Source organism: Rhagoletis zephyria, unplaced genomic scaffold (genome assembly GCF_001687245.7).
Source record: "Rhagoletis zephyria isolate East Lansing unplaced genomic scaffold, Rhagoletis_zephyria_1.1 Rzeph_scaffold_01452, whole genome shotgun sequence".
Taxonomy (NCBI): domain Eukaryota; kingdom Metazoa; phylum Arthropoda; class Insecta; order Diptera; family Tephritidae; genus Rhagoletis; species Rhagoletis zephyria.
Genome location: NW_016158536.1, coordinates 7,126 through 16,350, shown reverse-complemented (window position 1 = coordinate 16,350; position 9,225 = coordinate 7,126). Strand labels below are relative to the sequence as shown.

Genomic DNA, 9,225 nt, shown 5'->3' with positions numbered 1-9,225 from the left:
GGCCCATTTTAGCTGCATGTTCACCAATGGGCCAATGTCGCGTTATCGTGGCTGTTAATTTGACTTTATCTTTCCTTGGCCTCTTGAGAAGTTTTTGATTTTACTTTATGTAATTTTCTATTTCCTTCTATATATATGTTTAATATTTACTACATACATCCATATATGCACATAAGTATGTAAATACGATTGTTTGTCGTACTTTGGTTGATTCATCAATAAAAATGCATATTATGCATAAAAACGGGAAATTACACATTAACGTCTTTGTTGAGTTAGTTCAAGGCGTTTGAAAAAAAAAATAATAATAATAAATAAATAAAAAGAACACCAATAAGTGGCATGCAGACTAGCTATAAACTGTATAATTAAAAAACGTTATAAGTGAATTGAAAACAAATTGGAAGTTAAGCATAAAAGCTATATATTCAAACCGAAACTGTGTATAAATTGGGCGCCTAGCAGCATAAAATGACACACTGTGTGGCATTTCTGCTTGAGAATCATAAGGATTAATTGAAAACTTAAAACAAAAACGGAATAGCATTCGCTAATTCTGTACCTTTTTTAATATATATTTTCTATTAGGTTCATAAATTTTACCGCCACGATGAAAGAGAATATAAAACTAACTACGTATACTAATTATAAGTTAAATTTATGTATGTAGATCGGTGCTGAAAATCACTTCAGTCGCTTAAAGAATATAAATCGTGGGAATTAATAATTGTGTATGTGAAAAAAATAATAAAAAATAATAGTTTAAGGAAATAAGCAAAACGTTAAGCGTAAATTTAGCAATTAAATAAATTTGAAAATAAATACACAATTAAAATTTAAAAAACAATAAAATTAAAAACAGTGAAAAAACGATTGTGTTTTTAATGCGAAATTGGAAAGAACTTCCGTTAAATTAAGATATTTTATGATTTTTTTTTTAAATTACTTATTATTAATGCTTAAGGAGAAGAGAACAATTGCATTAGTAGCGATGGTTAATACAATCATGATTTGGCTAAGAATGATTCTCCATTTGCGTTTCCTGCTATCCTGAGATTTTTAGGCTTAAGCCGATTCAGATTGAGCGCAAATAATTTCTTGATAGCCTTCCAAGGTAAACCAGGTAATAATTTATACACTTGATGAAACGAAATTTCACAGGTCCTTCTTCCGTCGAGAATCGTCTAGATCTCCGCCAGGATTCACCGGTAGGCACCGTCTCGTCCGCGAGCAAAGCTCCTTCAAGATTTGTAAACATTTAGTATAGAAAGCTTGAAAGAGCTTTGCGCGCGGTAAAGCTGATGCCCACCACCGCTCCAAAATGATTTGATGCCCTGCTCATCGCAGCTTTATCTAAACTAAGGGGGCTGATGAGTAAACTATCGAGAATTTCACATTAGTCTTAGTTGAGCATCGGATTTCACATTTAATCGGACCTGAATATGTACGTTTATACAGGAAATTTTTCCTCTCCGATCTTCATAAATCGGGTCATAGGTGGCGCATGGCGACAGACCTGACGTTGCTTGGCTAATAATGCTTCTTACTGGGCATTGACCGGCTGGCAGCCACGCTGAAATGCGGGGTGTCTCTTGCAACGAATGGGAAACAGGCGTTCCCACGACAGTCCAGTATACAAAAACGGAACGTAACAGATCTATATCTGGCCAAAAGCTCTTTGGGGAATTTTTATTCTGCTACACCACCAACAACAGGAAACGGGAGTTAACTTTCTTTACGCATGGTCAACTGTGCAAGTTCCATCGGATATAGGGCTCCACAACATACTAAATCTTTGCCAACCACGCTGGTTGTTTTTAACATAGTCGTAGTCCCTTGACCGTCTCCGGTCCACGCAAGAAAAACTTTGCATTTGCACATGTCTTGGTTTTCGACAAACATTCGCTGAGCTGACACGAGTCGGACACTTCTGCCCAAGAATAGTCCAGATGTAATCAAAGGTACTTATTCCTACTCTCTCTTTTCTCCATGAGGCCGACTCAACGAAGTAATTTAAAAAAACGTATTCGTTTATATCCAAAATTTATGTTTTACTTATTATATGTAGAATAGAATTTTACTATTATATACACATAAATAAATTTGATCCAAATTCAGGTCTGTGTTAGTCTTAAATTTTAAGACCGGATACGACTATAATAAAATGTTCGTCTTTTACTAAGATTATATATTTCTTAATTTCCAATTACAAACTAAGTATCTACTACATATTTTTTCTAAACATAATTTTCTATTAGATACTAATTTTGAAAAATTCGTATACCCCAAAATCACAACAAAATAAATATTTACAGTTTCGCTAATCAGACTTAGCCTAACTCTACACCTCCTCAATCTTAAAAGAACTGGATTTCGTGTATGGCTGCGTTTGACGCCATTCCTGCCTGCTACGCAGCCTTGCTCTATAACGTTTCGTACTCTCTCACGCGGTTACCACCTTCGACGTGAAGGCGGCCAGCTGCGCTTTGAGTGCGTCAATTTGGCAAAGCAGTTCAATGTTCTGACGTTCCAAGTAGGCCGCTCGTATGGCAATCTCATCCTCCTTGATGCGGCGACGATCGCGCGACTTCTTAGCAGCTGCATTGTTCTTGCGGCGGCGCTCATAGTAGGCGGCGTCTTTGATTTGACCACCGGATGAGGAGTTGTTGCTGGCGGAGGCGTTGTTACCATTTGCCGACGAGCTCACTTTATCCCCCTGTCCACCGGCATATGATGAGTCACAATCACTTGACTCATCCGCGCCACCGCCATGACGTTCGTCATTCTCGCTGCTGCCACCTTCGGGCGCATTGCTGCTTGTGTTGCTGTTGCGTCTCGAATTTAAGCGACGCATCTTGGGATTTGTGATAGTGCGTGAACCGCCATTGCAACTGCGTATTTGCTCCAATACGCGCTTGCGGTACTCAGTGTAGCGTTCAACGCGTGGATTATCCAGCAGAACATCGGTGGCGGCAAAATTGGCCGCTATGACGAGCGGATCACGTGGAAAAGCTTTGAAGGGACGCGTGGACTTGAGCGCACTGGGCGTAGTAGGAGGATTAGCTGGCGCAAGTGTTGCTAATGTTTCGGTCGTAGGCGATTTGCTACGACCATCATGACTGGAGCTTGGTGAGAGTGGTGTCATGTGCTCATCTTCGGATTTGATGCTGTGCAGCATGGAGCTAGGCGCGACAGAAAGTGGAGTGTTGGGGATCGGCGAAGTTTGTGATTGAGCTGCAAGTAATGGTGATGAGGTGGCGGGCGGTGTAATTGTTGAAGCCAAGGGAGCCATGGGTGGTGTCGTGGAAGAAGTCGCTACTGTGTTTTCTTTGGTGAGTTGTCCAAACGAAGAGTAGAGCGCTGGATATAATGAAGCCAGCGGAGGCGCAAGCCGGTTGAATTGTTGCTGTGCGCTGTAAAGCAAGTTTGAGGGAATCATCGGCGGCTGCAGTTGGCTATTCGTAGGTGATCCAGCAGGGGAGTCGGCGCCGAAGCTGGAGTTCGTATTGTAGGGAGAAGGTGTCTTGCGTGTCGTTTCGACCGAATCGCGACGTGAAAGATCGAGTACCTCGCTTGGTGATTGGCGTTGGCTAGTGGTGCGTTCGGCATGTGATCTGCCGCCACCACCAATCAGCGCTTGCTGTTGCTGCTGCTGTCGGTAAGCATAGGCGGAGTAGAGTTCGAGCTGTTCAATTTTTGCTGGCGTGAGCGTGGCGGTTTGAGTTTGGTGAAGCGCATGGTGTGAGAGCGGATGGCCTGGGCTGTAGGTTTGGTGATGGGGATAGAGAGGCTGCTGGTGTGAGAGACGCGCGTGTTGTGAAGACGTCGAGTGTAATATGTTGTGATCTGGAGAGGGTAAATAAAGAATATAACCATTAGTTAGTTGTTTTTTAATCTAAGCGGAATTTTTTAAGAGTGTTTTATTGAATTTATAGTTTCACCAAACTGAAGTATTTCACTGAAATGCAGAGTTTCTTTTACGAATTTTACTTACCATTTTTGAAATCCAGCAGAAATTGGCCAGTCATTAATTTTTCGTGTATCATCATTTTTATAGCTCTTCAAAAAACACTACGGTGTTGAAATGCTTTCACTGAAAATTCACGGATTATTTTTGAAAATGTCACTATTTTAATTATCGACTTGTGCTACTCTAGTTCGGCTACACATGCAAGATATCTATCAACGACCGTTGTCTACTGCTGTCAGACTATAACTACTCCACACACCCAGTCCCTTCCTGCTTTTATACGCGACACTTGCTTGCGCACCCTCACTAAATTTGCAGTCACAGCTTCTCACTCTCTCTCTGCCTGTTTGTCTGTCCGTCCATCCGTACGCCTATCCTTTTGTTTGTTCTAGTCCATTCTGTCTGTCCGTTTAACCGTTTACCCATATTCGATATTTTGTTTGTTTGTCTAAGCCGCCGCCGCCGCCGCCGCCGCCGAAACGATTATCACAATGACAATGGCATTGACAATGACAACTTGGTCTCTCACTTCCTCTCAAGCGGTGTGATATTTCTCTTCTCACTCTAAGCCAGCAGGTACCAGTAAGCGCACTCTTATTTACTGCTGAGATTAAACTCAGCTCAAAATATGAACTCTCATAGTACATACATATTTTGTTTGCGAATGCTATGCTAACATAGCATAACAAACGGTATTTTAATATTGCGACTTTGTTTCGTGAGCACAGGAAATGAGCGCACGTTGCTGTTCAAAGGGAAGTACATACGAATGACTAGAAGAGTTCCTGCGTACTCTCTAGTGTTTGTTGATTGACCTGTTTTCCAAGCAAAGCAAAATTCTTGCCATTGAAGGGGTAGCAAGCCGTGCCTTGCTAGCGTTACTTTACCTTTAAATGTGGTTTCAATGGCGTTAGTTTAGGGGTTTGGGATACAGTTACATTTTCGGCAATAGTGAATGTTTTCGCAAAATACTTTCCCCCACACCTTTTCAACCCTAAAAGCGGTTTCGTTGGTAGTATTTGAAATTACATTAAAGGCCAGACAGAAGTACATTATTAAGATGGTGGGTTTTACCGAATATGTCGTTAAGTTGCTTTAAGTTTTCGAAAACAAACGCAATTTTGTTGTAGAAGTAGTTTAATTATTTCCCCGGCATTTTATTGGTTAGGTTTTTGGTATGAAGAAAATTGTGTTTAATGTAACAGATTCATTATCGAACTTTTTATGTTACGGCCCCGGCAGGTCGACGCTTGACCATCTGATAAAAAGTTACATACGTTGGAAAGTCAAGGCGGCAAAGCTCTTTTGGTGTCCATTAAGTAGTGTGATGACGAAAAACAGTGCGGCAGAGAGAACCTTCTAAGGTTAGGTTAGGTTAATATGGTTGTCACGGGATGGGTAGGGCACAATTGGACCATTTATACAACTGCTAAGATATGTGTGGCAAAAAATTGTTCCCAGAACGAAATTTCCCAGACGGCCGATGTTAGTCCCGGTGAGCCGTTAAGGGATAGATAGCGAATGTGCATTCCAAGAAGTTAAGATCACAACAGAGCTTTAACAGTGAGAAATATATGTGATATTTAGTCTCACAGTGTGAATGCCAATCGGACAGTGCTCTGTAAGTTGAGAGTGGCGGTTTTATGAGTCTCCAGTGCACGCTCGACCAGAAATACTTTTCAGTTGCATATCTCTTAGTTTTCGAAAAGCATTTGCTATACTATTCGATTCTATGCTAACGGAACTAACCAGTCTTATGTTTGACCATGGACTGTCACTTCAGCAACATTCCCCCTAAAGTTTTTTAAGGAACTTTTACATGAACAACAAACGCATCATCTCGTTAATAGGAAAATTTTCGAAATCTTTTGTAGATCGATCATATTCGTAGATTTCATGACAATGGATTCAATAATAGACTCGCATAATTATAGAATAATGTGGTAGGGTAGATTGGGTTAGGAGGACGTGTGGATGAAATCGCAGTACTCGGTGGAATACTTGCTGGCTTCTCTTGTTATAGGGTAACAAAGGCGGAAATAGGAGAAGTCAACCGCCTACCCACATAAAGCTTCTGTAAAATAAGACTTACAGCCTTATTCTGTATCACGAACGATAAGCAACACGAACGATTCGTCTGCAGAGGAATGCTTCAAAAATTAGTCCGGCGGCATCATTTTAACCGGTTTAAACGCAACCGAGACCATTGCAACGTAATGTATGAAAAGCAAGACGAAGACGACCGATAGAGTTTAAAATCGCAATCAGAGAGGTTGTCGTCTGCAGACGAATCGTTCGTTTTGCTATCGTTCGTGATACAGAATAAGGACCTTAGTTTCCTAGAATAGAGCTTTTTGGGCGCAATCGCACTGGAAATCATCTGAAAGCAAAAGCGAGTTTACACAATGCTTATGAACGAATAAATTTAATTTATGGTAAAGTATTGTTTGTTGGATAAAAAAAATAATATTTCCGCACCAAACTCAGCTTCCTCCATAACCATGACAATAGTGTCAAAGTGAAGACTTTTTTCATTATAGCTGTGTATAAGATATATCGTGATTACCTGCCAAACTAACTTAACATCACGGTGTCCTTAAGCACAACGGATCAATTCAAAATGCCTTGATCAGCGCCCTGAAAAATGCAAGCACTTCAGTACCAATGGGCATTGTGTGGTGACCACACTGTCCATCTTGGTCGCGCTCGAGACCCATCTAAACTTCTGCCGTACTATGGGCCCGACTCAGTACTGGTAGCCTTTGACTGGGCACCCTAAGGCTGTCAAGCGCGTAGTTCCACCTACGCGGAACCCCCTGCAGGGGTTTTTTCATTACAGCTCTATATCAATTAATGCAATTCAACTGCAAAAGTTACAACAGAAAATGGCACGCCTTAAATATTAAAAGTCTTAATGACCTCCGCCGTGCCTAACCTCAAAATAAACAATGAATTAACTGAGAAACAAGCACTTTGCCGCGCTGCCAAGCATCCTTAACAATCAAAGTTAATACGCAATCGACTTTTTTCCAGCCTCGCTGTTACAATTAACACGCGTTAAAGCCATATAATAGAGCGAGCATTCATTTTTCGAACTCTATGTATTTGCGTAGCTCAAGGTTCAGTGCAAAACAATGCAAACGCCATAATACGTTTCAGTGCGTTTTCTGTTATACTTTTGTCTGCAGAACAAAGATCACGCGCCTACTTTGCTCTACTTTACTACTGCGTCGCCTTAACAATTAACTTGAGATTAGTTTAGTAGTTTGGTAGTTGGCAGCAAAGAGAATACACGAATACTACGCGTATGTATAAAAGTATAAAATGTTTCCTAAAATGCCCTGAGCGGCTTAGTGTACGGACTTTTAAGGTCAAATGCAGCTACCGCCTCTACACAGCAGGATTTTGTTATGTAGTGTGCAAATCCGGTTGTGAATCCTTTCCTACCATTTTTGAGCAAATCCTTCCGCGCAAATACTAAATCCTTTAAGAAATGCGCTCGGCGAATATTTTTGTGAATGTATTGCGGCACGCCTACCCGTAAGGCGAACTTTATTGCAAACACTGTGTTGCGAATTGTTTGCTGTTAGTACGAAAAGAAAAGGCGTTGTTAGTGTGCGCATCTTACGACATAGTGGGCTGTGACAAATTTATTGCAAATTTGTTGCAGCAACGCGGCTTAAATGCGTGCATATGCAAATCCTTTCGCAGCGCAGCTAATAGTGAGAATTTTACAAACGTACTGCTAGCAGGTAGGTTATGTGAATGTTTGCGGGATAGTAGATAGGTGAGTAATATGTAGAAGAAGAACTGATTAAAAAAGCAGGTATTAAGTGAAGGAAAGGGTTGCTTGCGTAAAAGAGGAAAAGCGCAAGAGTGCGAGTTTAAAATGCTGGAAAAGGATATATTTTCGGCGTTTCTTTGGAATGGGTTATCGTAGCGCGCCAACAACCTTCAACAGATACTCTTGCTTTCGTCTCCGCAAAAATGTTGCATCTCTTCGATAATACATTCCATTCGTGGAATTTATTGATTAGCAGGCTTTCGCTTAATCGCTGCAACCTTCAACCCGTTCTCTTTACAAAAATAATAATAATAATAATACAAAGCCATGGACCTAACTCTTTTCAGTAACCCTGCTTAAATTGCATACTTTCACTTTCCCTAAAAAAAATTGAATACAAAAAACAGCCGCTATTATTTAACCCATTCCTTACTAAATTATAAAAAAAGAGTTGTCCTTTACCACAAAACTCATGCAAGATTTTCAAGGACTTCGAGCAACTCTACCGTATTGTCTTAACTAAGCGTAAAATATGTATTTCATAAACGAGCAGCAGTAAAAATAGTTTAAGGTCTACCCGCCAAAAAAGATGCAATTTTTGTGCAATCCTTTCACTGGCGACCTTGTCGCACACAGCTAACGGGGTAGCGGCGAACCTAAGCAATTCTTCTAAACACACAGTTAAATGGAAGCCTTTGCCGTCAACACGCATTTCGTGTCATTTACCAAACTATGCTTCTTTCACATTTTTACACATTGCAAAAAAGGCAATTTGTAGCTGTAAACAACCTACGATTTTCTCGCTTTCATCACCAAGATAGACGTCCACTGTCACCAAACTGCTTTGTCTTCCAACTACTTCACTCAATTTCTTACGCGGAAGAAGGTGAAAAAGGATTGTAGCCATAAAAAACCTATTATTGCTCTGCGGTGCGTGGGTATTAACGGGTTGTCTGACGGCGTACCCACATTCATACTCGTACATTTCGGGGTATATTGTTCTTTTTCGCGTATCCTGTCGCAGAAGGGTAAAGGTCAGCCAGCAGCGCGACCGTCCACTGCTCTTTGTTTTTAAATTGCCTATCCACTTTTTATTGCATAATTTACAATGTGTACTTTCGGTTTTTCCGCCGGTTTTTAAGACGTCCACCAAAATATTTCGGAAAAATATATATAATTGGACCGATTTGAAAATACCTCTAAAAATGGAGAATTTTATTAATAAGTATAATTTATTAAAGAACTTTTTGAAAAAAGTCCCCTCAGATGACAAAACAGATTAAACTTAAAAAATCTGCATAAAAATATTTAAAAATCTTTTTAACGGAATCGTAAGAATGCGATTTCTGATGCTGTTTTTTACTTTTTTCAAAGAGTGATTTTCGAAAACCTTGAAAAACTGGGCCAAAACTATTCTGATTTAGACTTATGGGATTTCAGTAGAAAGGTATTTTCACATTGTTTTTATTTC

The 9,225-nt window shown here is 40.3% G+C and overlaps 1 protein-coding gene across 1 annotated transcript; it reads right to left on the bottom strand.

The window, feature by feature from the left end:
* Positions 1–2,391: 2,391 nt before the first annotated feature.
* Positions 2,392–4,185, bottom strand: gt (transcription factor giant). Its single transcript, XM_017617620.1, has 2 exons — positions 3,995–4,185; positions 2,392–3,846 (listed from the first exon to the last, which is right to left on the bottom strand). The coding sequence occupies exons 1-2, from the start codon at positions 4,047–4,049 to the stop codon at positions 2,444–2,446; spliced, it is 1,458 nt and encodes a 485-aa protein (XP_017473109.1). The 5' UTR covers positions 4,050–4,185; the 3' UTR covers positions 2,392–2,443.
* Between the last annotated feature and the right edge of the window lie 5,040 nt (positions 4,186–9,225).